This window comes from Neodiprion pinetum, chromosome 4, assembly GCF_021155775.2.
Source record: "Neodiprion pinetum isolate iyNeoPine1 chromosome 4, iyNeoPine1.2, whole genome shotgun sequence".
Classification (NCBI taxonomy): Eukaryota; Metazoa; Arthropoda; class Insecta; order Hymenoptera; family Diprionidae; genus Neodiprion; species Neodiprion pinetum.
The window spans coordinates 25,272,205-25,298,430 of record NC_060235.2 but is presented as its reverse complement, the minus strand read 5'-3'; the positions used below and the strand labels follow the sequence as shown (position 1 = coordinate 25,298,430).

Here is a 26,226-nt window from a genome sequence, read left to right as displayed (position 1 = left end):
ACCTCCGGACATCACGTGGTGATCGTGTCTACAATTCAGTCGTAACAAAAGTGCACATATACAATTGGAGAACTGTCAAACTATGCGTGGGTCCGGTAATTCCGAAGGCTCGGAATGCTCGTTGAGGCATGACACCTTGTAGTTTTACATCACCTTTTTCGCTCTCCATTTCGCCATCCCGGAATATCACCAGTTTATGTACGAATTTTCGCCAATCTTTTCCACACCTCTTGTTAAAGGGTTAGCTGGTTATCACTGTCAACCAGCTGTAGTGTAGGCGTATAGTGATCTCGCACATACAATATTCGGGTTAACAGCAGCTGTCAAAGAGACGTAATACTTTACGAAAACTATTGCCGAATGAGTTTTCTGACGATTCCGTTACACCGATGTTTTAATCGACTCATAAATTCAACGATAAACTACAAATATATAATAGATAAACGATCAGTCTGATAAGGTATTTATTTAAGGTTACGTTTATCTGTGAAATGTCACTTATTGCAGAAGAATAATAATATTTCGCCTTGTTATTTCCAGTGAGTTAAATCAGCACGAATAATGGAATTGAGTGACTTTATATTAGTTACAAAACTTGATAACGTCGTTCTCACTGATAGAAGCGATGGAACTGATAAAAACTCTAGCTTAGATAGAACGCTCTGCATCACTGGACATCATCTTATACTATCATCAAGGCAGGCTGTTTCTCAGGAGCTTTTGGTACTCAAACTGATCAATTCGTAGTTTTATTCCAACTGCCATATTATTTATTATAATATGTTCCGCAATCCTGTACGTCCCAGAGTTTTAGATATAGTTTTATATTCATAACTCTTGGAAAATAATTTGAGAATTTTACTCATGTTCTGACAATATCTGCAATTTTTTTGAAATATTTTCTAGCCAGTTGACGTTTTATTTTCACATATTTGTAGATATTCGATTTCTTCCAGCTATTTCATTAAGCATAAGATTTTCCTTCGCTATCAAGCAGTGTTTTAGTTTGAATTGCGTCTTGCAAAAACATAGATAATTACTGAAATAAGAGATACTAACCCAAAATGGATCCTTTGCTAAGCAATACTCTGTGTATTAATAAAGCAAAATTTGACAGTTTAAAACAAAACTATAAATAAGTAATATCATATTAGTAATACAAGGAGAATATATCAATTTGTAATACCTCACTCTGTAAGTGTATAAAAACCAGTTTATCTCCAGTATTGCAATGTCAAATAAACTTAATTTTGATTTAAGATTCCCTTTAAGCACTACAAAAAAAGTGATAAAATCAGGCTTACAGAAATTTGATTTATGAGTATAGACCATCCTTATATTTGAATATCCCAAAAAAATTATGTGCTATCTTGTAACATGTGCAACTTTTCATTTTACATTTAGTCAATTACGTTTCAATAATTACAATAACAGATTTTGGAATACTGTTCGTGATTTAGAAAGATACATCTCAGTAATAAATTAACACAAGCATAAGCAAAAACCTATATTTTCATTCAAGAGTTCTTGAGAGTAAAATATATATTTACATAAATAAGAGTGAAGTATGTAAGTGACACATATATCACCTTATTTATCATTTGACAGTGAACTTTATAAGTTGACCTGTAAATTGTAGGCCAGAATGTAAATACATTTTTAAAGATCATGTGAGAATATGGAACACATTATGTAGTCTTTGCATGTATTGTGAATCAGTTTGAAAATAAGGGCTATGGCTAGCTACCGTTCTATTGATAGAAATGAGGAAGTGTCAAAGGTGTCTGTCAGCAAGTATAGTTGTGTAATGTAAGATTGCTAAATACTGGGAGGATGCTGCCTACTGAAATTTTACTCGTAATTTACAATTGAATCCTTTACCAGCTGCTTCACAGAAACATAGATGTCATAGAGAAAAAGTCAAACAACCAAAACCCTGGAGGCAGTATTATTTTAAAATGCAAGGATTTCCATATCTATCAACTCGATATCAATAGTACAGAGGATTTAAATAATGTGACGTTATCTCTGGAAAAGCTGGCATGTTTGGGTAAATAATCATGGACATAATATTCGTGTACCTGCTTCTGAATACAAATTGACAGTTGCTTTATTTAACTCGTGATTGCTGCCTAACAATAACTAATGCACATTTTATATTTCAGATCAACCTCTCCAGTATCCTTTTTTCTACAGCCCTCAACCTGTGAATAATTCCACGGTGCAAGTGGAAGATGGATGGACTGCATTTGCACCAGTTTCAGAATGGTCTAGACTATTAGCAACTCATGCCGATGAGTGGCGGATTTGCTACCTCAATCGTGATTATAAAGTCTGTAATTCGTACCCATCAGCCGTAATAGTACCACGGCATATAGAAGACAAAATTATTGTATTAGCAGCAAAGTTTAGAGATGGTGGACGATTTCCTGTACTCTGCTACAGACACGATGGGGGGGTATGAGATTTTTGCAATAAATGATTAAGCCCGACTAGATTCAGTAAGTAGAATTTTAATTTTTTTCTAGAGTATTCTCATGAGAAGTAGTCAGCCATTGTCTGGAGCTACAGGAAAAAGATGCAAGGAGGATGAACGACTTTTGAATGCTGTTTTAGGTCCAGGAAGACGAGGGTATGTAAAAATATTTGGCTTCTCAATATAATAATACCAGTATACTTGTATATAGCCGAAAAAAATAATCTAATTTCTAAGTATAAATTAGATTGCATTTTTCAGTGAGTTGAGATATACTTTTACATAGCATTAATTTTACTGGTTGTTGATTGATTTGTGTCTTCTCTACAGGTACATAGTGGATACAAGATCTGCCAGTCAAGCGCAGGCGGCCAAAAACCGAGGAGGAGGAACTGAAATGGACGCAGCTTATCCACAATGGCGTAAGGTGCACAAGGCTGTGCCACGATCTACTGACCTGGCCGAAAGTTTCTGTAAACTAATCGAAGCCTGCAGTGACACAAAATGCTCCACGTCCCAGTGGCTTTCTCGACTAGAGGGTAGTGGCTGGCTATCTGCAATTCAAGCAGCATTGAATGCAGCCTGCGTAGCTGCCCAATGTCTTCACCAAGAAGCAGCTGCTGTCTTAGTACATGGTATGTAGTTATGAAATGAAAAATTTCTATGCACTAATGAACTATTGGAACTGTACTACTATAAGTACAACTAACAACAGATTTTGCATTCACAAGCAGGTTTTACTATGGTCTTCATTAATTTCGTTTGTTCGAGATATTTTCATACAGATGTAATATGATTACCAACTCTTTTCACAGTCATCTTTGATGAAATATAATCGATTATATTGAATAATAATTGTATAAATTCTGCACATTAACAATCGTGTAGAATTATTATCGTGTTTCAGCGAAAGTTTTAGATAACGCAAATTTTTTTTGTGGAAATTGACAATAATTATTTTTGACTGTCCAGTTTTTGGGCATTACTATCGTTTTAGATAAGCATTGTAAGGAATTATTCAGGAATTTGCAATAAATCCGTCAATATGTGAAAAAAATATCGATAAGCAATAATTTTGAGATCATAAGCACAGAAGTTTTAAAACTATTGTAGACTTGTATGCAAACACTACTATTATACCTTCACCTAAGTAACAATATGCTTTTTTGGTAGGTGGTGCTGGCAGAGATTGTACTCTTGCTGTGACGAGTTTGACCCAAGCCATTCTAAATCCTGACTGTCGAACCGTGAGAGGTCTGCAGGCTCTTGTTGAACGAGAGTGGTTACAAGCTGGCCATGCTTTTTTCAGTCGGACACGTCATGGGCCTTATCACCCGCCCAATTCTCAAAGTCCAGCACATGCTCCCACCTTTTTGCTATTTCTAGATTGTCTCTACCAGCTACATCGCCAATTTCAATTCAGCTTCGAATATACAACAGATTTACTCATCGAACTTTATAAACATGCATATTGCTCAAGCTATGGAACGTTCTTGGGTGATTCAGAAGCAGAACGAATTCAGCTTAGATTATCTGAGAGAACGGCCAGTTTATGGTCACATATAAATCAGCCAGATGTTTTGGAAAAATGGTTAAATCCACTTTACGAACCAAATCCTGGCGTTATTTGGCCCAGTGTGGCACCTATCAGCATAGAATTGTGGATGGAACTTTACCTTTTGCATACAAATGCCGCGCCATGGAAAGGATCACTTTCTTGCGCCATGCACATTAAACGGAAGCATTCTGCAATTCGAAAGATCTCTGGTCAGCTTCAATCGCAAATCCGTAAAGGTATCGAAGAAATTCATACCAATCCAGATTCTTCGTACGGGACAGCGAACGCTGAAGAACACCTTCGACTAGCTCAGATGAACTTGGAACCTCAAAGTACTTGATGAAGGGCGTGTAGTTAAATTTAAAGAGCAAAGTCATATTTAAAAAGGATGCGCTTACCTAGTGCCCTTTTTTACTTAGATATTGCAAAACATTTGACAAGTTCCATCTGTACAGTTTAAGAACACGAAACATTGAACCATTTATTTGAAAAATTTATACTTATAATTGATAATAAAAAGAAAAACTGGAGAATTATTATTGGCAATGACAAAATATATAACTATTGGATATATTGTACGTTGTATGTAATTCAAATTGTGTACGTACATAACAAAAAGTACTAGGTCACATCATGTTGGTCTTAAAATATATAAAAATAGAAGACGATTTGTGCTCAGCATTTATGTTCAGTTGTAGTTGCTACAAAGAATTTTTTTCCGCATAGTTCACGTAAAATGAGAAATATAAATGACACAAGGTGACTATCACGTGTACATTAATTCAAAGTTAGCGTATTATCACAATTGTATCATCTTACTACGTTTCTTATTGCACTTATAATGAGTTCCATCCTTTTTCCAGCGATCTATATGAATTAACGGAATAAGAATACCACAAGTCATTATTAATTTATATTTGATAATCAACTGTTGAAGTGGTAGACTGATAATTAATTCAACAATTTTATTTAACCATTTGGATTAACATAATAATCAGCATTGCATATTCAATCCCATGCATAATCTTATATCGATATTATTGAAAGTTGAAACTACTAATTTCAGACATTATATAGGAATATTACACTCTACGGCTAGTTTCAGAATTTAAAAATAAATTTGTCGATATTTTGGAAATAGTGGAATAGTTTCATTATAAACATACGCTTTGTTATAAATTACTACGTATACATTTGCTTCAGTGATGTTTCACCTAAATCAATGGAATTATAACACCACTACATTTCGACATATGCCATATTGTAGATACGTTTATATAATAAATGCCCACGTAACATAGTCTCAACTGCTGGTCGATTGATTAATTTTTTTCCCACTATTTCCCACCCAAGTCTTAAATCTATTTTTAATGGATTTTGGATGAGGACCTGGTTGTCTCCTCCTATAGAACTGCTTCTTTCGCGTAAAAGCTGACATTACCGCGCGCCCTACCGTAGGCAACCTGACCTGCGTCCAGCACGTTTCAGAAGGAGCGTACGTTGAATTTTCATTGGCACATATCCTTGAATTGAGGATCATACTCACAAACAAAGAAGAAGAAATTTAATTTCCCACGTTACGGCAACTGAAAACTCGCGGAATTAAAATGGAATAAAAGGAAATTTGTAAGGTTCAACGACTATTATCTGTAATATTTATGAATCTCTGTATTAAATAGTGCAGACGACTCGTATGAGTTTAATGAACAAAATGAAACCTCCTTGACAAAATCTTACAATACCTTATTACATCTGCATATAATGATACAATGATCAATTCTATGGTTATTATCCTAAATAAAATCCTTACCAGATGTATCGGTAATTCGTTTCTGTTACATCAATGCTATACAATATTTACTTCAAGAAGTTGAAGAGAACTTTATTTCTTCGAAAAATTACGTGCTACTTGCATCCTATTGCTTTTTTAAAAAGGGAAGCGAGGGTGGTTTCGGCCGAGTGCCTCGCCTGAGAAATTTCATGGGGCTTGGAATTTTACCGTTACTCGTGAAGGACGGCTAGGGAGGGAGGAAGAAACGGCAGGTGTTCACGCACAAAGAAACTAAAAAGAATATACGAACCATCGGGCGACATACGACAATTTAGAATCAAATTACGGTTATTATAGTATGAAAAACTTCATTACATACAGCTTATTTGTAATCAATATTTCACGAAGCTTGTTGAATCATCTTAGACGCACGTTGTATACTTCTAGGGGGTCACCTTAATAGCTCGGCTCTCCGTGTTATGGGTCCAGCATCCTTGGATGAGTGTGGATCTAGTCACGAATAAGATTTGGAAACGTGGACTGAACTCAAACTCATCCAAGGCCACTAGACAACGAATTCTCCGCCCAGCTTCTGCATTGACTTATCACGTAGTTGAGAACAGAAAATAAATCAAAGACTGATCGTCAGCGTGCCACGACCAACCTCCTTACACCAGAAAAGCAGCTTTCGGAATGATCCGCGTTTAAAAAATTACCTTGCTTGAGAAGGAACTGGTGGGGATGTATGTTCTTGGAGGGGCAGAGGGGAAGGAAAGGGGGGATTTGGGCCTGACCCTTCCTCCTTTCGCTATAATTCTCAATTGCAGCAGGTAGAGGGGATTTATTCAGAGCAGAGCAAGCTTTGAACTCAAGGAATCTGGTCAATATTTTATTCGGCAAATTTTACGAAAACTAAATTTTAGAGAAATATTTCTGTTCTTTTCTGACCTTTAAGTTTTCACCACTATCGGGTTTTCCTGTGAATTTAGTTTTTAGTCGCAAACGTGGAGTTAAAATCCACTCCAGCATTTTTCAAAAGATCAACTGCTCGATTCAATTTATTTTGTAATTATACTAACAGAGTTCGCCGAAAAAATGTGGTGTTTATAAAAACTAATGGGGGAAACTACTGCCAACAAAAATATTTTAAAAACGGATTTCATCTTTGAAATAAAATAAGAAGCAAGTGATCGGTTAGAAAAAAGAATTGAAAAATGGCAACTGAGAGCCGATCATCACTACTGAAAAACCAATGTTTCCGACTGAAATGTATAAGTTTGCACAATTTCATGTGATTTGTGCAAAACATTTATCTAACTTTCCAGTTTTTAAGTAAATTTCCAACAGAGTTTCCGAACGTTCCACAATTTTTAAGCAGAATCTGGTAATCGGAAAAGACGAAACAATCACAAAACAGTCTTGTTGAAGATTTAAATGGTGTAGGATTTGTTTAATTTACCTAAAATTAGTTTTTTGAAAGAAAAGGAGGAGGTACGGAATTTGTTGTTTTTACAGGTTCAGCTGTGTATCCGAACATAATCAGGAGTATTTTGATATTAAAATGTTTCCAAGCTCGCGTTAATAGGTTAATTAATAACAAATACTTCGTAAAAATCGCAAAACGTCAGCATTGAATTCAACGGCAATTTATGTAAAATTGTGGTGTTTTATTTTACCGGGAACCAACTTAATGCTAAATATAAATTCGTTCAACACAATCAGACAGTCAATCATGGAACAGCCACAGGTTTATCGACATTATTGTCAAAAAAATTAGATTGGATTAGTATGCAAATTTTTACAATAGTGCATACTAACTAAAAACATCCATAGATGTGAAATTAAATTACTTCATTAACTACATGCGAAGGGCAGTGATATATCTAGAAAGAAACATCTACAGGGATTTGGTGTTTGATATAAAGTGTGATTACTTCTATCTACATTATTATCCGATTATCCTTCTGTCAATATTTAACCACCATTTAGAATGTAAAGTAGCTAGTCCTTGTAAAAGGAGATGCAGGAAAAGCAAGATACTGAAAGAATCACTAAAGTATTGATGATTAAAAATTATTAATTCTTTTCGAATGCAACATGCAAATTCCACTATGACACCTTCTGTTACAATAATTATATATTCGCCTCGGTAGGTTATAGCTCATTTTATACAAGGTACTTCTGAACAGTCTGTCTAGCATTTGGAAAAACTTACTAGTTGTGATATTTTCAATTCGGATTGAACTGAAATTGTAGTATATACATTCAAAAATGTACAAATACAGCTATGTAAGATATATTATAACTAATACTATAATTAAACATGTAAAAACCATCCCAGCTATCAATATTAATCCATCTTGCCGAGCTCTTTGTTCAATAAGCCGCATCGTTGTGTTAGAAAGCCCCAAGATGTTTCCAATATCGACAAGTCTTTTATGAGCACCTTTCAATGTAGATCTTTGCGATCTTAAGCCTTCCAATATCCCAGAGCCATGCTGAATTAGGTCATCCATACCATGCGTTGCATTTCGCAAACTAGAATTATGCTGAAGATTGTGATCTATCATGATATCTATTTGGTCGTTGGGGGTGAATTTTTTAGACAAAAGAGCTTCACGTTCAGTTTCTTCCCTTTGCCGGCGAGTAAGTTGACTTCGCCACGAATTTAAAGCAGCAGCGAGGTGCCGCGAATCATATTTCAACTGGTCCACTCGCATCTTGGCATTTTGCCTCTGTGATACAGGACCCTTCATACACAAAATATCAAGTCGTTCACAGTTACTGAAAACGTAAAAAAGCAAAAGAAAACATGTTAGGAATGAGTTATGTATCTTTCCGGAATACAATGTAGGTATTCAAAGATCCACTATCTAGCTAATTGGAGAAGCTATGATGTTTTGTTTGCCAGATTTATTTTTTAACCTACCTGTTGATGAGATTTATCTTCGACTGTATGTCATGCTCTATTGCTTGAAGGTCCAAGTCCGAATGTTTCTTTTCCAGTTGAGAAAACGAATGTTGAGTTTCCTGCACTAGCTTATTCGTCTGATGATATAAGGTCTCCATAGTTTCTTTAAAGCCTCGATTTATGTTACGATAAGCTTATGCAGCAGAATTTAATGACGTGATCTATCCGGCTACAATATTATTATTGCCAGTTAATAACCTAAAACATTTGTTAGGCATAATGATTTAATTACGCTCAAGGATTTCACGCGCAGAATTTGCAATTATCACCGGGTATTAAATATTCGTTATTGATATCACAGGTGGAAATAATCCGTATCTTTGAATAAATAAATTATGCAACAAGAGTACGAGGTGGACAGATGTCTTTCGATAACACGTATGTAATGATTATTAACGCATTACACAGCTTTTTTCAATACTCACAAATTTTCAAATTTTCGAGAAGCTGCATCGAAACTTTGCGATGTAATAATTGATAAATTCATTGGTTCCACCGTCAAAACATTGTCTGATAATATTTAAAGTCGGTCAGAGATTCGGATGTAACGTGGACATCATGTGTCACGTCAGGCATTTTCATGTTGGAATCATGTTGGAATGAAATTGGAATTGCAGTTGTCCGCTGGCGCTAGAGTGCAGTGGCGTTGCTAGCTACTCGCCTAGTCGTAAAGCAAGTTGGGTGGCCTAGAAAAAGGCGTTAAGATCGAACGCATGAGGCAACCCCGACGAGAATCGCGTAACAAACCGGGGAAAGTATAAGATAATCGAGAAACTTGTGATAATACATAGAATTGGGAAGAAGGCAACCCCTTGAAGAATTTAATCCGAAATAATTGATCGTGAAGGTAAATGTGTTAAGTGTATTTTTACGCAGATTTTGATGACAAAACGAAGACGAAATTTTGGACGAAATCTTATTCTAATAGTACGATGCGTAGGTACTATTAAAGCCCCGTGTTGTTGGCTTATACGCAGTTTATTAACGTATTATTACAGGCAGTGAGGCCTTTGTATTGGATAAAAATAGGAAACCTCTGCGTTAGCAGTGTCAGCGTTAATTAACGGCTAATTGACGTGACGCTAAATGAAATATTGTAAGTAAAAAATAAGTTTCCGCGAGCTCCGCTCACTCCATAAGGCTCAGGCATAACGTAAAGCAACGTGTCGGACGGATCAATATTTCACCCTCTTGCATCCGCTATTACCTATTTACAAAGCTATACTAATTTTAGTTTGCCAGATCAGAGTATAAAAGTGTGTTCATTCGGTAAATCGATTGTGACGTTTCCCATCTTGAGTACACATATAAAGGAAAAAATTTACATCACGATTCAGATTCAATCTACTCTCGCCCGACGGTTCTCTACGATGTATGCATGACCAGAATTGTATGCATCGTTTGTGTTTAGTTGAATTTAAATCATTGTAACCACATTTGGCACTTGCCGATTGCGTAATAGAATTCACATTATAATGATTAACATGTGTCGCACATCTAAACGAGAAAGATAGGATTCTATACCTGCAGCACGCGGGTGTAAAGGAAGTCCAGTTCTGACGTGACCGTCCGTAGATGCAGTAGTTATTTGAATTGCATTGTTTCATCGTCAATTTTCGTAATTGATGTAAAAAATTGTTATCACTTTGATACTCAGATGATTCTTACCAAGTCGTGTCATAAAAGATGCTATAGTGACCATATAATTATATACCTAGATATGTGTAATATAATTTTCATGCCGTACATGTCATCATAAACGAAAACTATCTAATCATCTGCTTCATCATTTAGTAAATATCTCGTGTTCAAATGATTTCTGGAAGAGAGTTTTCACATAGAAAATAAAGCCTTTTCATCTCGATTCGATCTAAAACCTTCAAAAATGGAACAGCCACTAATTCAATTGCGCTTACCGCTGCAACACATGTATTAGTCATTCATCCGAAGATGTTTTTTTTACTTGAATTGATTGTAATGAAAGGAATCGAATACATCGCAGTGAACGTTTTTTTGAAAATTTATGTAACATATACCTAACTCCGAAATGGAGAGTATTTGAAGCGATTTCTTGGAAAAATTATGAATTGCTCTAATCCTTATTAATTTGCGAAATCTTAAAACCAAATTTAAACATTTTCCAAAATTAATCAGGTTTCTCTGAAACACTCGAATTTTCTACATTTAGTTCAGGATGTTGTGGTTTTCTAATTTTTCAAAAGTAAGTCTGAAAAATTCGATAGATAAATATTCAGAATTTTCTAAGTTACATGAAAATATTTTCATCCACTAAAGAAAAAAAATTGATTTTGAGTTAATTATAATAATTAGTTTTCATGCTTTGCCCTAATGCTAATTCTCTCAACTTACAATTATACTTACTTTTTCCAGATGTGGGGAGAGAAGCACATGTCTTGCTCTCGTACGAGAACAATCACGTGGTTAAAAAATAGTTATAGGGTTCAGTTTAGTAACTCAAACCTTAACAAAGTCTGTGACGTTAGAAGTAATGCATTTAACTAGCTTGTTGGATTAATATGGTAAATAGTTTATTAACCCAGATTACAACCATGATAAATTCTATCATAATGCTGGAGAAATCAGGCGCTATGCTAAAATTCTACCTCCGCTATATGTACAAAGTTATGAAAACTGAATTGAACTTATTAAGTATAAAATGAAATATATTCTGATATAAACACGTATTTATACACGATATATAAATGTATAGGGTAGCTTTTCATCTTTAATACGCGTCTCTTCAAGTATTAAATGAAAATCAATTATTATACTGTAATAAGCACGTATGTATACTATACATAAACATAAGGGAAGAGAACTGAATGGACATAGATACATATATGATGTGAAATAGAATAGCAGAGTTAAAGTACCTACTTAGAAATTTAAAGTAAAAAAGATCAAATTCAGAAACTAATCATGGCTATACCATATGATGAAAGCCTAATATGGCTAGTAGTTGTTGGATTTATCGTCGCATTTATATTGGCATTTGGAATTGGGGCAAATGATGTCGCAAACAGTTTTGGAACCAGTGTGGGTGCCGGTGTTCTGACAATAGTTCAAGCTTGCATTTTAGCTACAATATTTGAAATAGCCGGGGCTGTACTCATAGGATATAAGGTAAATGTGCAACATCTGTAAATTTTTCCTGTTACTAGAAGTGCTTTTATAGCCATCATTGCACATCAGTACATTTAATTATAATGCTAAAACTCTTTCGCCCTGATTTTAGGTATCTGATACAATGCGCAAAGGCATACTCGATGTGTCACTGTACGAGGGACATGAGAAAGAACTGATGCTCGGTGCACTTTCTAGTCTTGTTGGTTCAGGTATTTGGTTGATGATTGCAACTGCCTTGCGTCTTCCTATTTCTGGGACTCATTCGATTGTTGGCGCAACTGTTGGCTTTTCACTTGTATGCAGAGGCACTGCAGGGGTATGTTCTTCACAATGACAAGAAAAGTTTGAGATACTAAATGATAAATAATTGGCTTAATACAACTCATAAGTTAAACTAAGTAGGTGAAAGAAACTATATTATTTAATTACTAGTTCTAATGATTCTTGAAAAGTTAAGGTTCTCCATTTGAATAATGCAAAGAAAATTCTACAGCAGTCTATTTAATATTTTTAGGTAAAATGGGTGGCTCTTGGAAGTATAGCAGCTTCTTGGTTTGCTAGTCCCGTACTAAGCGGCCTAGTGTCAGCTTCCATTTTCTTAACACTGAGAAAAACTGTTTTACAAGCTAGTAAACCCCTGGACCGAGGTCTCCGAATCCTCCCACTAGCTTATGGCCTAACCATTGCTACAAATGTACTCTCGGTTGCACACGATGGGCCAAAACGTAAGTTAAACACATGGTTTAGGTAAGCAGAGGCATTTCACTTGAACTCAACCACAATTCACCAGATGAAATCTTGTTATTCAGGAAACTTGCCCCATGTATGTATAATATATAAACCTATATAACAAGTACGAACGGTTTTTTAGTGTTGAAGCTGGATAACATACCCTGGTGGGGTAGCATTATAGCCGCAGTAACTAGTGGTTTACTGTCCGCTTTTGTTGTATACACATTTGTAGTCCCATGGCAGAGAAAAAGAATATTATTGGCTAGCGATGGTGTTGGTGGTGCCACAGAGTTCGATGCGTGTGATAGAAAAGAAACAACTGCGCTGTCAGTCATTGCACCAGCTTCTTCATCTAGTAAAAATTCTGAAGAAACACCAAAGCTTAGGGGCAACACAAGTGCGAGTCCCTTATTATTAACTGTTGGGGCGGATGTGGAAGGTCCGAGTGTTGAGGCTGGAAGAGACGATGAAGAACCAGTAGAAGTATCAAAACTCTTCTCATTTCTCCAAGTATTAACTGCTGCATTTGGAAGTTTTGCTCATGGAGGAAATGATGTTAGCAATGCCATAGGACCTTTGATTGCATTGTGGGCAGTCTATGCTGACGGTTCTGTTCGTCAAGAAACAGAAACTCCTCTGCCTATTCTTCTTTATGGAGGACTAGGCATATCAGTTGGACTTTGGATATGGGGGAGAAAAGTTATTCGAACACTCGGCCAAGATTTAGCACGAATTACTCCAGCTAGTGGATTTACAATTGAGGTATGAGACAATTTTTTACTTACAAGACATGCCGCTGCATTATTAATGTCACTATGATTTATCTGCAAATGCATTCGATCCCAACAATCCATTTCTTCCAATTATTGCGCTCTTATTTGCTGATAACTAACTATAACTATTACAGGTAGGTGCAGCACTAACAGTTCTGTTGGCAAGTAAGGCTGGTCTTCCAGTGTCAACGACGCATTGTAAAGTGGGTTCGATTGTGTGTGTCGGATGGGTATCACGTGGTGGTGGTGGTGTGTCCTGGGCGCTATTTCGTAACATTGCCTTTGCGTGGTTAATCACTGTACCAGTTGCAGGATTATTATCTGCTGCCTGTATGGCTGTGTTTAGGCAAGTACTTACTGTCTAAGTCGAAGAATGAATTAGGTATAAATACAGCTTAGTAAAAGTGAAAGCCATCCAATACAGCTATTGTTATTAGGACATAAATAAAATGAAACTGAAATAAAGGTGAAATACTTTTTCTTCCGGTGGTCTTACAAGTTCTTACGAAGATACATGATTTACAAACAACCATAGTTTTTCGCTGTACTTAAAAATGTCTATTAGAAAGGCATTTACTTTGTAAAGTAACTGATGCTGGCTAGCAGTCTACATGTTCAATGGAATTTGTCACACTATTGATAAACACACAATAAAACAGAATCATACAACACAAACACAGCAAGTTGACGGCAATTTTTTTTCATCAATTAGTATTACTCAATATCTATATTTTTGAACAAAACCTTCCAGGAATCAGCATTACTGCAGAAATTCTCTAATATTTGCCAATGGCAGAATAAGGTAAGTTATATCCATTGAATTCTACACAAAATAATTTCTAAAGGTAATAAACGTATTTTGGGAAACATATTCTATCAATGTATATGCAGCATTCCACGCCAAATCAACCAGCGTTGGACCCTCACTGTTTTGGATTTTGTTCAAAAATTTTCATGCTATTATGCCAACTCCAAAACAGTACACTGAATTTTTTCAGATTGTTTGAACTGAACTTGTTTTAGTCAAGATTTTTTAAAACTGACATTTGTTTGGCTGTAATTTAAAAATCTGTAAAAATTCTCAAATATCTTATGTCAGGTATCAAAATTTTTAAACCTAGGCTCAGAGTATGCTAGCATTCTTCTTTTTTCATTCTTATTCTTTCCAGTTTTTTTCGGAATATAGATTTAAAAAAATTTGATGGAATTCTCAGTTTTCTATTCGTGGTTGCTCAAACATTTTTATATGTAACATCAGGTATTTGAGAATTTTTTAGGTTTTTCCGAAACAGTTAATAATTTACAATTTTTTCATCTAAAAACAGAAAATCACTTTGGAAAAGTATGAAAAAATTCTTAAAAATCCTGGGTTATATATGATAAAATGTTTGCACAGTAGCCCAAAAACGACTGATAATTGATTTTATTTTTTCTCAATTTTTCTTTAATTGTAAAAAAAAACTCAAAAAACCGAAGCCAAACATTTTTTAGACAAAAACAACAATGTTGAGAGTCCGAAATTGGTTGGCTGGCATTGAATGCACCATATACGAGTACATACTAATCAAAAAAATTATTTAATACATTTTTATCCCACAATTGTATTTCTAATGAATAACACAAGACAGATTCCTCGTGCTTAGAATAGTACCAAGTCGTCCTATAATTTTAAGATATACACATTACAAAAGTCAACTTAATCATTGCCACAAACTCTTGTTTTTCAAAGTTGTAACGATTCCTTCAACAAAAAAGATATCTAATATTTCGAGCAGAAATATTCGTTAGCTTACTTCCCTTATTTGATTATCATGTTGCGACCGACAACTTTCCCGTCATATTTCGAAGGCAAAAACTGAATTTTTGTAATTCATCTTGATTCTGAAGAAGTAACTAATCAATATGCAAACACGCCACTTTCTTATTATGATACAAACACAGTCCTGTTGTTATAGAAACGAGTTCAGTTAGCTGTCAGACTTTCTCAAAAGTATGGTTTTCGTCACATCATTTTCAATTATAATGATGCTTTTATAAAAATGTACTAGAGACTTCAGTTCTGAAATGGAGAGTCTACCCCTGGTCCCAGGGTACACTTTTCGTGACCCTACCGTAAGTTATATTACGCCGATGAATGCCCTTAGGCATAATGAATAGAAAATGTAAATGACGTGTCAACACTGACAGGAAACATTTTGTTCACTTTAGATCCAGGATTATAAATTAAAGCAAAAGTTCGGTTATTTTAATGGATTCCGTGTAGTACGTGACAGCAATATCGGTATAGGGCGGAGACTTATTGACACTGCCTCGAGTGCTTTTTCCAGTCATCCAGATCCTGTAGAGTATGTTGCAACTGAATTTTTCTGAAATTAGCTTTAAAGTGCATTTATTAGCGGATTCAATATTATTAAGTGTTTGTTTAGATTTATCACTTGCTCTAATGTAGGTACGATCCTTCATTGACTTATGGTCGAGTAAGAGAGTATGGATATCCACAAGTTATACCAAATTATGTACTCTTTGCACAAAAATGCTTGAACTTCAAAGGTTTCTTTCGTCAAGGTGTATTTAATTCACCAAACGAGCATTTCCGGATAAGGCATGTCAACATAATCTACTTTTTGGAAGATGACACAATGTCAGTAATGGAGCGACCGGTTGATAATTCCGGATTACAACAAGGTCGACTTGTTAGACGAGGAAAAATATTGAAAAATACCAGAGGAGATGCATATACCTGGAAGGATCTAAATGTCGGCATAAACTTGAGTATGTGGCTAAAAATGTACATTGTTACTTTAATGTCGATCACAAAGGTAAAATTTTGCTTACATTATTTTGAAGAAAAACTCGTCCAATTATTCACGATACCGTGTAGTTATATATTTCCCATAATTATCAGTAAATAATCCGAAGCTCCAAGTGATTGCCTTCTTTGAGTTATAAACCACTAAAATGAAGAATGCTTCATGCACAGCAGCTTGAGTTCAAAGTGTGAGAGTACTTCGAATTTTTATTCAATACTTATGCCTTGATTTGATTCTATCGTTAATTAGGGGCCATCGGATGCTCCATCCGAAAGTTCCAAAACATGTTATTTAAAAATGAAGTAGAAAATGTCAGTATCGAATAATATCCTTTTATCGACAGTTATATAACTGATTTCGAATGAATTCTTTGTTGCATTGCATAAAAAAATATAAAACAATATTTATATCGAAATAGTTTCTCTAAAGTTTTTCATACACATCATATTGTAATGCTTGTAAAAGTACAATGCTTGTTTATGCACACGCATACATATACTACACGACAGTGCCAATAACAATGTGCTAGAATGAAAATTATTTATTCTGATATGGATTTTTTTAATTGAATTTTCAGGTATATATGGTGTAGTGTACCACACAGTCGACTGTGACACGTTCACCAGAGAATTTTTGTGCAGTCAAGGTATAGATGTTGGGGACAAAGAAGAAGCGCCGCCAGATCCATATACTCAATTGCGTCAATCTAAGAGCAAAGCCCCATCTCGTCTAACTCCTGTGTCAGACGATAGCCGAAGACGGTTCCTGGAATACGACACGATGGTTCTTAAATTTGAAGCAACCTGGAATAATGATTACTATCAGATCTTATACTTTCTTACTGATGACACAATAGCTATTCGTGAAATTCATCAATTGAATGATGGCAAAGATCCAACAACGATGCTTTTAAAGAGAACCAAAGTACCCAAAAACTGGAAAGGCATGCCATCGACATATCCATCAATTTATATGGAATGCGGCGATCCAGAAGTTACAGAATATTATACACCTACAGATCTCAGGATAGGTGACACTATATTTATTTTTGGACGAAGGTTTTTCCTCTTTGATTGTGATCCGTTCACAAGAAAATATTATTCCGGTATGCTTGGATTGGTTCAGCCTGAAAAAATTCAACCACCTACCGAAGAGCCAAAAACTTTACCTGAATATGTACCTCCTCCACATATCAAATTTGGTACTCCGGAGGACACATTAGCTGGATGTTTAAGCATGCTCCCCAAGTCACCTAAAAAGGATGTAATTCGTCAAATTTTCAACTTTCCTAAAAAACTTCGTTACTCAATGAAAATGGATGCTGTGCACCCCGAAGATGAGAATCGCGATTTTATTCTCGAGTACAATTTGAATGACGGTAGTATGCAGATATCAGAACCAGAAAAACGCAATTCAGGTCGTCGAGGTGGTACTTTTCTTAGTACAATGCTTGTTCCTAAGCCAGGCACAAATAGAGACAATCCGCTTTACTATACCCCCGAGGATTTTTACATTGGAGCCAAGATCAATTGTTTCAATCATCGATTCGTTATAAATGGAGCTGATTTATACGTATATCGTTATATTAAAGCAAATCCAGAGAAATTCTGTGAAGAGCTGCGAGATAATATGAGAAATTATTTTGTGCGTCAAGGACTTATTCAAGATGAAATAGATTCTACCTCCAAGAGAATCCAAGAGGAAGCTGATAGAAAGCGAGATTTGGATCCAACTATCGGAAGCCCATTCAAAGATGATTTTGATACAGCACCTTGCGTCAAACAGTTTGCAGAACAAGCTCTGCATAAATATGAAGGGGAACATGGAGAATATCGACCACCTACCCCACCTCCAGAAGAATTATGCCCTGGGTTGACAAAAGTTGAAGAACCTCTACCTCTTGAAAACTACTGTCCACTTCAGAAGCAAGAAAAATCTAAACAAGTTCTCACTCAAACTAAAAAACAACTTAAATGGGCTGACCAGGTAAAGTATAGCTCATTTATACTCTTGCAGCGGAATTCATGTAAACATCATCATGACTCGTACAGCTTTTAAGGGTGTTGCCTAGTTAGAAAGGACAGGCGCTTCGGCGTCTTGCGCTCACCTGAATCATATCAAGATTAAATCAAAGATAATGTGTGTTATGGCATTAGTCAAATGTTAGAAGAAAAATTCCCCTTGTTTGTAAGATGAGGTAAATGTGAGGGAAATTTAACCATTTTTCCTGAGATATTGACATGAAATGGGCCAAAAAGACGGCAGATTTAACCTGCGACTTCTAATTAAAACAAAATTGACATTATCTTGGCAATTGAACAAATGAGAAGGTATACGAAGCATCCGGAAAGCCTAACGATGCGAGACCCAGGCAACATCCTTAACTTAAGTGATCTTAATTTGTACAACTATTATACTTCATTCATAGTTCTATGCAATAACATTTTTTTGTCAACATGGAAATTATTGTTTTACATGATAAAATAACATTAACATGTATTGTGATCATAGATTCATAGGGACAAGGGGGGACATCCAATAATCTCATGTCAGAAAGAGTTACCCGAGTGTAAGACCCACATTGCGCAAGAGTGTGTTCCACCACATTATTTTAAAGATCGTGATCGAAGGTTTGAGGTAAATATTTTTTATAGGTGGTTCATGTGATTGAGTATTTGGTATCATCAGTAAAAAGATGACATAAAATAATGGAATAAAGTTTTTGTTACCTCAATTTAGGTGGGTCAATTGATGTATGAGAAGGCTAGCAGTCCTGCGAAACCTGATATTCCACCATCTCAACCACTTTTCAACAGAGAGACAGGAGAGCGAACCATCACAATGCTTCATGACAAATGTAGAGGACCATACCCACCCATATAAATCAGCTCTCTGTATATTTGCCGAACAAATGGATGATGTAGAATCAATCCCGAATGCAACGGAAATTATAAACTATCTTAAATACTTTTAATTATTCATTTCCCGCATCGATGAATGCTGTTCATATTTTTTATCAGTGATTTTATAATGAAGAACACTAAATATTTCACGTGTCAACAAAGTCTAAAGGCAATGACATTCTACTGATTGAAAATATTTCACTAGAAATACCTTAATAGGTAGTAATGAGTAGATAAGTTTTAATTGGAAAATTCTAGAATTGAGGATGGATGGTGCTTGTCGGCAAAAGCCAAAAATGAGAACCGATTATGTTAACAATAAGAATCATCTCTCATGAAATTCTTATCAAATAGTACAATCATAATCCATGTTACAATATAGTAACAGTAATATTATTTCATCTGCTTGTATAATAATATTGAATCATTTGCTGCGGTCCACGACTAATATTATATAATAGGTAATATATATAATTCGCAATAGATAATAGAATATTTTTAAAATAACCAGCTGACAATTAGTTGTTATTATCCATTGATTGGGCATGATTACATAGAAAACATAAAACCTCGTGGGAAGCCTCCACACAATATTTTTTTAAATCCATTTAAGAAGGGAGGGCTTTCTTTTTCAGTTGCAGGCACCAGATTATAATGTTCATTGCAGTTTGAAAAGATAATTCAAACCGGCACTTGCTTAAACTATCGTCCTTTCTTGATTTTGAACAAAAGTACATTCAAGCATTTTCATATACATATGTTAGTCCACATCGTCATAGTTTTTTATTTCTTACGTTTTTTTTTCTGTCAGTTCTGCGTTCTTTTTTCTTTTAAATTTGTACGTTTACACCATTCGCCCATTTACACGATATCCACAACACTTTATGCTTGTAAACATTTCCAAGTTTACCAACATCCGTTGAAATTGAATAATTTCATGCACAAGAATTGTTGTAACATAATCATTATGATGTTGAACCCAATGCTAATTACCGTACAGTTCAATCGTGTAATGAAAGGGGATAGCTTCAACGACGAGAGTCCAGTCACAGCAGTCAGAAGGCTTTCAAAGGTCCAGGGAAGAAGCAAAGGGGTAATTAATATTTTGATAATTAGTCGGAGCGTCCTTCTTTTATGGTGATTATTATTATTTTTATGTTTTTTTTGTAATCTTTGCTACTGGCGTGGTCCACCGCGGCCTCTTCCTCGGCCACCTTCACGTTCCTGAACATAAAGTTACCCCAAATTAATAAAATTTCTGATTACAATATAAATGTATTAAAATGAAGATAGCATTATTATATCGGTTCGTTGAATTTGAATCTAGAAATTAAACAATTGAAAGCTCAACTACATTTCAATTGAATAAAGAAAATGTTTTAATATTAAATGACCAGCAAAAATTGATAACTATTGAAAACGTTTGAACGAAAGCCATCCAATTAATGTGCACAGAAAATTCAAAATATAAGCAATATGATTTTTTAGCCAAATTGGGTGAAATATCTCTTTAATTAGTTTTATATAGTTTTTTTGGTATAGCAAAGAGCTAATGAAAGAACAAGTAACGCATAAATATAATAAGAAGTTTAGAAATACATAATTACATGGATTGCACCAAAACAACTCACCTTCCGTTGATGCTGATGTGGATGCTGTTGCGGATGTTGGTGTGGATGCTGGTGTTGTTGGTGCTGCTGGTGGTGCGGATGAGGAGGTTCACCGGAATGACCCCTACCCCTGTGATTGGGAGGAGGATGATGTTGTATGGGATTAGGCGGTGCCTTTCGTTGATCTTCTTCAGCCTGTCTTCGTTCATAGTGTCCAAAATCGTCAAAAATACTAGTAGAGTGGCGATAGGTGTGCAAAATACGTAAAACTTGTAACCCCCGTGCATGAGGTACCTCCTGAGCATCTCTTGAATTGGTTACAGGTTTATTTTCATTATTCTCCAAACGAATGTGTCGCAGCTGGACGTTAGGAACATCCTTAACATAAATCCAACGCACTCTAAATTGTCCTTTCCATTTATCTTGCGACCAAACAGAGCTGTTGCTTTGGTAATCAACCGAAGAAACCATTTGCGCCATACCGCAAAAATGTCCCGATCCATTAACAGAAAAAAACAGATATAACGGTGCGCCGTCCCTACTGGCATCCCTGTAAGCTTGGTCTAGTCTCTTGTTGCCATGCTCCGTACTGCACCAAATTTCGTACTTGATAGATCTATGAATATCATCCTCGGAATACGATTTAATGACAAAAAACCTTGCACCAGGAGCGGTCTGGTCAAATTCTGTAGGATTGTAATCATTCTTTACCTTCAACTCGTGTAGCACAGGGTGCGTCGGGGGTGGAGGAGCTTGTTGTTGCGGGATCTGCATTTGAGATGGAGGGGGTGAAGGTGGGGTTGTTGGTTGCTGAACCCAGGAGGGAAGTGGTCGCGGCCTTTGCCTTTGAACGGGAGGTGGAGGTGGCGGAACCGGAGGTTGTACTTGCGGTGGGGGAGGGGCCTTTGGTGGGGGGGCTGAAGTTTTACCTTCGCCCCAAGTCCCAATGTCCATATTATGTTTTCCAGGCACCATCGGAGGCGGTGGCATTCCTGCTTTCTTCTTCATACCCTGAGAAGCAGAAAGAGGTGGTACAGGTTTTGCAGGCTGGCTGGCAACGCTGGCCCATGTCATTTTCTTGGGTTCTTTTGACTCAGATTTGTTAGACTGCTGATTAGGTGGTAACTGCTGTTCTTGTCGTGATGGTTCACCTCCAATAGACAAACCTTGTACGCTTTGCTCTAGAGACTTCATTTCAGCACCGCCACTGGGCGTCGGGTAACTCTCATTACCTCTCGGTGCCTGATAATAGTCTTCGTACCGAGCTTTCCTTGGCGTACCCCAGGTGCTATAGTCTCCATTTCCATGGAAGTAATTGAACGTTGGCTGACCAAAGGTGCTAAAACCTCCGCCGGCACTTGCCGAAAACATTCCGTCCATTCCGTACGAATCATGTCCCATTTGTCCTCCATATCCTGAGAGGAACGCAACAGGATCCGTTCCATTCGACCAAGTTCCATCTCCCGCGCCAAACGCCTGATAGGGAAATGATGTCCCGTAGTATGGCGTGTATGGGTCTCCCGTACCAATTGGGTAGCTCGAGTGATGCTGAACATTATTCCCGCCTCTCCATGAATCAAACCCTGCATCCTCCCCAGCCACATGCTCCGCTTGTTGCTGCTGCTGCTGGTGCTCTTTGGGACCATTGCTTACTGTCACATATACAGATTCCATGTTAACGAGACATCTACTGGTTTACTGCTGAAAGGCTAGATAATTTTTGATAATTCTTTGTGTTTAGTTGGACATCATGCATTAAACTTGTTTCAAACAAAATGATACACATACCATTCACCCATTTTTCTATTCCTTATACCATTCCCTAAATCTTCAGTAGTTAAAAAACTAAAGTTACTGACTGGAGTTGATGGCCGAAAATAGAAGTAATTTAATGCAGTTTGCGACCATAATAGCATTGCAAGTGTTAGTTGCTTATAGGATTCGACAAAATTGTAATCCTTGAGCTTCACTACATTACTTATTTTAACAATAGTCTGTCCAGTTGCTAATTTCAGCTTCACCAGTTGTGGAAATACTGTTATGAATTTCAAGCCTATGAAAATGGTGCAGGCTATGGACTTCGTAGGTGTGTTATCTTGCTACTAAAATTACAATAAATACAGAACTCCAATAACATAATCAGCGGTCTCGTAATTTTAAGTAAATATCAAATAAACAAGAATAGTGAAAATTCCCTCTGTTCGATGAACCGAAACCAATACATTTTCATGAATTAGGTCACATACATGAAGCTACATCTGTAAAAAAAACAAAAAACTGGACTGAAAAAAATAAAAATAAAAATAAAAAACTGCAACTCACTTGCTACCTTGCTTCGTGTACATACAATGGTTTAAAAGTGGCTTTGGGCATTAAAGCCGGAGACATGGTATTCAGTAATATGGAACACACAAATAAAACTGCAAGTTTTTTTCCATGACTTTTTAGGGAGGTAGGTGCTGCTATATTCTCATTTTCTGGAATACGTTTGTCTGTGAAGAAGCCAGATACGAAAGTTGAACAAGCATAATTGAATGATTGAATATCGGATGGATAATGGTGTGTTTACATAATTTTGGTGATAATGCTTGTGGGAACTAATGTGATTCCGAAGAATAGTCATTTGATATTAAGTAACCTTTTGAAGTGTAACAGTGAAAAATGAGGATCCTCAAAACATTGTGTCTTATAGCTAAAGACAATGTGAATATTATAGAGTATAAATAAATTGAATCAGTTTTACATAACACTTGGAATTAGGTGGATATATTCTATAGTAACCAGACAATTCAAGTACTGACTCAACAATTCTTGAAATGTGTATCATCTGATGAAGCTGATGCTAGCAGCCAAAGTTGGCAACCAAATATGTTAAACTTTTTTGAAATAGAAAAATGCGGTTCTGTTTTATCCTCATAATTCTATAAAAATATTGGGGGTTCAAGGTATTTCACATAATCTTGATTTTTGGACTTCAGACTTATGCGAATGAACATTAGAACATTTAGTTGCAAATTCTGGCTGTTAGCTTTAGCCTTGTAATGATACGTCTCATATCGGAATATATGTATCTAATAAATTTCATTTTAATATGTTGTCTACATCTTGCACATAAGTAAAATACTAACTGAAAAAAAATTCACAATCATGTTATTGATTTTGCTCAAAATGACGTTACTTTATTAAAAATACGATTTCAAAATATCGAAGGTTGATACAAAGTAAACAATTTATTACTGTGAAAGATAACTTATAAATAATTAGAATTAAGAATATTAGTGAACTTTTTTCAATGTGATGTCAAAAAACAGATGTTGGTGCAGAAAAAAATTGAGTATTATACACGGATGTTCTGAATTTTTTAAGTTTAATGAAAACATGTTCAAGGAGAAGAATGGAAATTGTTAAAATAGTACATGAAAAATGTAAGGATTGACTGGCTAAATACTTTTTATCAAATAGCTTCCAAATCTTCTATGCAACTATTTGGTTTGTGGAAAAATTGTCAGAAGCATACATAAAATACGTTTTGGAATAGTAAGAATATTGAATGAATTATCTAGAGGTGATAGTAAATCTAAAATCTAAATTACTACCTACAGAGGTTTGTACAACAAGACATTAGGCTTAAACTAGCTGTGAAAACTGGCAACTGAACTTGACTCTTCACCAAAGGGTAAAGCTTTTACATTGTACGGCTCCTAGCATCCATATCGAAGCAAAATAATGGCATTAGTGGCATAACTTACAAGAAATAGTTGCAAAAATATTGGCATCCTCGGCCAAGTAAAAATACCTTTACTGAAGAATGATTCATACCTTATTGATTTAACTATAATAAAGTAAATTACTTTTTTCAATTCAGATATTAAATGGAAAAAAATGAAAAGATTTAGTGGGTATTGATTGTAAATAACGTTAAATGGAGGCAGGTGAAAAAGTAATGGCAATATTGTAGCATCAATGGCACGTTAGAAGCTCTGACGTTGGGGCTCCTTAGTTCACAGGTATGGCTACTTGTTACTCTATCGCATCAGAACTTGTCAGCTAATCTCACCATTATTTTCAAAATTATATTAACTCCGAGTGGTTCTAACCATGTTGCATATAAATAGAAGCAAAGAATAGATGACAAGAATCAATATTGATTATGTGCGAAAAACAAGATTCATATCGAAGGGTTGACGTACATATTTTTAAGCCAATATAGTAATATTACTAAAAAGCTAATTCTAGATCCAGTTTTATGAAAAATACCTTCTATTCAAGATTCGTGGACTGTTCTAAATGATTCACTGGCGTGAAAAAATTTGATCTCCTGTGATGTGTTTGTTTTGATTTGTCATCAATCTCACTGTCGTTACAGTGTGATAAAGCATGTTATGATATAAAGCCTTATATGCACCTGTGATCAGTTTGTTGCCAAATTGGTATTTCCCTTACAGGATGATTCTTTACAGTGTTTTATCACTGTACGTAAGTAATATCAGGAAGTGATTACATGTGTAGGGTGTTCGTGAATAAGATAAAACTCTTACCCTGATTGTTGGATTGTCCTTTCATCCGCTGCATCCCGTAGCATGGAAAAATTCACAATATTTTAAGTCACTGGCTTCGACGTAAGGATTGATGAATGGCAAATAAGTTGGTACCGTGTCAACAGACTGACCTGATCTGAAACAGCCCCTGCCAATCCAGCTGACATAACCTGCTATACAATCTCTCTGTCCAAGGATATGGACCGAGTGTAATGTCAGGTTCAAAAAGGGGTAGCTTTCAACGTTTTCTAGACACTTAACAGTTTCTCGGCGACGGAACACAACACTTTAAACATACAATGATTACACTCGGCAACGGCAGTATAACCAGGGTGGGATTGATTTCACGACGAAAGTTTACGTTCACTGTTACCAGTGGTTGTTTTTTTACCTGAGGCCCTCCCGCACTGACCCGGAATGTTCAACAGCGAGAGAATCCCAGGAATTTTATATATTTTACACCGAGTTGATAGATTTATTGCAAATCCCTCTTCGTCGAACGATAATAACTGCGTGACGTCCACTGACCTCCCGTGTGCCGCCAGGGTTGCAAACTTCGATCATGCGATTCAATTTGTCTACGTGTTTTTTACTCACGAACTGCAGCTTCATTCACACAGTTCACGCCGCTCAACAAGAAAGTCGTTTTCACGTCCCCACGTCCCTTATGTCGCCCATTCCGTAGCGCTCTCTGCCACAAAATAGGTTTTCAGAACTAATTTTCGAGGTGCGTGTCGGTATGCGCATGACGGAAACCGACCAATCACTGATCACTATATAGACTGGATGGGTACCCTTCTACGTGAACAGCGTAACATCCGACCCGAACGTCCGTATGTATAATTATCCTAATGTTCATGGATATTGCGTTTATGTTCAGTTACGATATAGTAGTCAAAATCAAACTAATTACAAACATTTACCGTCTCCGTATTAA

General features: G+C 36.0%; 5 protein-coding genes across 14 annotated transcripts; 3 read left to right on the top strand and 2 right to left on the bottom strand.

Annotated features, from left to right (window-relative positions):
• The first annotated feature begins 7 nt into the window (after nucleotides 1–7).
• LOC124217471 (myotubularin-related protein 9) lies at nucleotides 8–5,341 on the top strand. 2 transcript variants are annotated; one of them, XM_069135105.1, is made up of 8 exons: nucleotides 8–126; nucleotides 240–460; nucleotides 541–723; nucleotides 1,885–2,050; nucleotides 2,166–2,458; nucleotides 2,529–2,632; nucleotides 2,807–3,111; nucleotides 3,650–5,341. In XM_069135105.1, the coding sequence occupies exons 3-8, from the start codon at nucleotides 562–564 to the stop codon at nucleotides 4,372–4,374; spliced, it is 1,755 nt and encodes a 584-aa protein (XP_068991206.1). In that variant the 5' UTR covers nucleotides 8–126; nucleotides 240–460; nucleotides 541–561; the 3' UTR covers nucleotides 4,375–5,341. The 2 variants fall into 2 exon arrangements, with proteins under 2 accessions (XP_068991206.1, XP_046479077.1); XM_046623121.2 differs by lacking the exon at nucleotides 240–460 and having other exon boundaries at nucleotides 22–198.
• On the bottom strand, nucleotides 4,761–9,401 carry Membrin (Golgi SNAP receptor complex member 2). 2 transcript variants are annotated; one of them, XM_046623133.2, is made up of 3 exons: nucleotides 9,202–9,401; nucleotides 8,735–8,974; nucleotides 4,761–8,589 (listed from the first exon to the last, which is right to left on the bottom strand). In XM_046623133.2, exons 2-3 carry the CDS (start codon nucleotides 8,872–8,874, stop codon nucleotides 8,091–8,093), a joined length of 639 nt encoding a protein of 212 aa, XP_046479089.1. In that variant the 5' UTR covers nucleotides 8,875–8,974; nucleotides 9,202–9,401; the 3' UTR covers nucleotides 4,761–8,090. The 2 variants fall into 2 exon arrangements, with proteins under 2 accessions (XP_046479089.1, XP_046479090.1); XM_046623134.2 differs by having other exon boundaries at nucleotides 8,735–8,945; nucleotides 9,202–9,400.
• Nucleotide 9,402: 1 nt separating this feature from the next.
• Nucleotides 9,403–13,909, top strand: NaPi-III (Na[+]-dependent inorganic phosphate cotransporter type III). 5 transcript variants are annotated; one of them, XM_046623126.2, is made up of 7 exons: nucleotides 9,403–9,623; nucleotides 9,775–9,872; nucleotides 11,168–11,920; nucleotides 12,033–12,239; nucleotides 12,438–12,648; nucleotides 12,795–13,417; nucleotides 13,563–13,909. In XM_046623126.2, the coding sequence occupies exons 3-7, from the start codon at nucleotides 11,717–11,719 to the stop codon at nucleotides 13,791–13,793; spliced, it is 1,476 nt and encodes a 491-aa protein (XP_046479082.1). In that variant the 5' UTR covers nucleotides 9,403–9,623; nucleotides 9,775–9,872; nucleotides 11,168–11,716; the 3' UTR covers nucleotides 13,794–13,909. The 5 variants fall into 5 exon arrangements, with proteins under 5 accessions (XP_046479082.1, XP_046479080.1, XP_046479085.1 ...); XM_046623129.2 differs by lacking the exon at nucleotides 9,775–9,872 and having other exon boundaries at nucleotides 9,404–9,623; nucleotides 11,168–11,316; nucleotides 11,740–11,920; XM_046623124.2 differs by lacking the exon at nucleotides 9,775–9,872.
• A 274-nt stretch (nucleotides 13,910–14,183) lies between these two features.
• LOC124217470 (EF-hand domain-containing protein 1) lies at nucleotides 14,184–19,860 on the top strand. 3 transcript variants are annotated; one of them, XM_046623118.2, is made up of 7 exons: nucleotides 14,184–14,230; nucleotides 15,477–15,540; nucleotides 15,637–15,773; nucleotides 15,878–16,200; nucleotides 16,816–18,224; nucleotides 18,750–18,875; nucleotides 18,978–19,860. In XM_046623118.2, the coding sequence occupies exons 2-7, from the start codon at nucleotides 15,493–15,495 to the stop codon at nucleotides 19,119–19,121; spliced, it is 2,187 nt and encodes a 728-aa protein (XP_046479074.1). In that variant the 5' UTR covers nucleotides 14,184–14,230; nucleotides 15,477–15,492; the 3' UTR covers nucleotides 19,122–19,860. The 3 variants fall into 3 exon arrangements, with proteins under 3 accessions (XP_046479074.1, XP_046479075.1, XP_068991205.1); XM_046623119.2 differs by lacking the exon at nucleotides 14,184–14,230 and having other exon boundaries at nucleotides 15,377–15,540; nucleotides 18,958–19,093; XM_069135104.1 differs by lacking the exon at nucleotides 14,184–14,230 and having other exon boundaries at nucleotides 15,377–15,773; nucleotides 15,855–16,200.
• Ythdf (YTH domain-containing family protein) lies at nucleotides 19,660–25,969 on the bottom strand. Of its 2 annotated transcripts, XM_046623122.2 has the most exons (4): nucleotides 25,421–25,969; nucleotides 25,290–25,317; nucleotides 20,773–22,403; nucleotides 19,660–20,365 (listed from the first exon to the last, which is right to left on the bottom strand). In XM_046623122.2, the coding sequence occupies exons 1-4, from the start codon at nucleotides 25,454–25,456 to the stop codon at nucleotides 20,318–20,320; spliced, it is 1,743 nt and encodes a 580-aa protein (XP_046479078.1). In that variant the 5' UTR covers nucleotides 25,457–25,969; the 3' UTR covers nucleotides 19,660–20,317. The 2 variants fall into 2 exon arrangements, with proteins under 2 accessions (XP_046479078.1, XP_046479079.1); XM_046623123.2 differs by having other exon boundaries at nucleotides 20,773–22,460; nucleotides 25,290–25,969.
• Nucleotides 25,970–26,226: the final 257 nt, after the last annotated feature.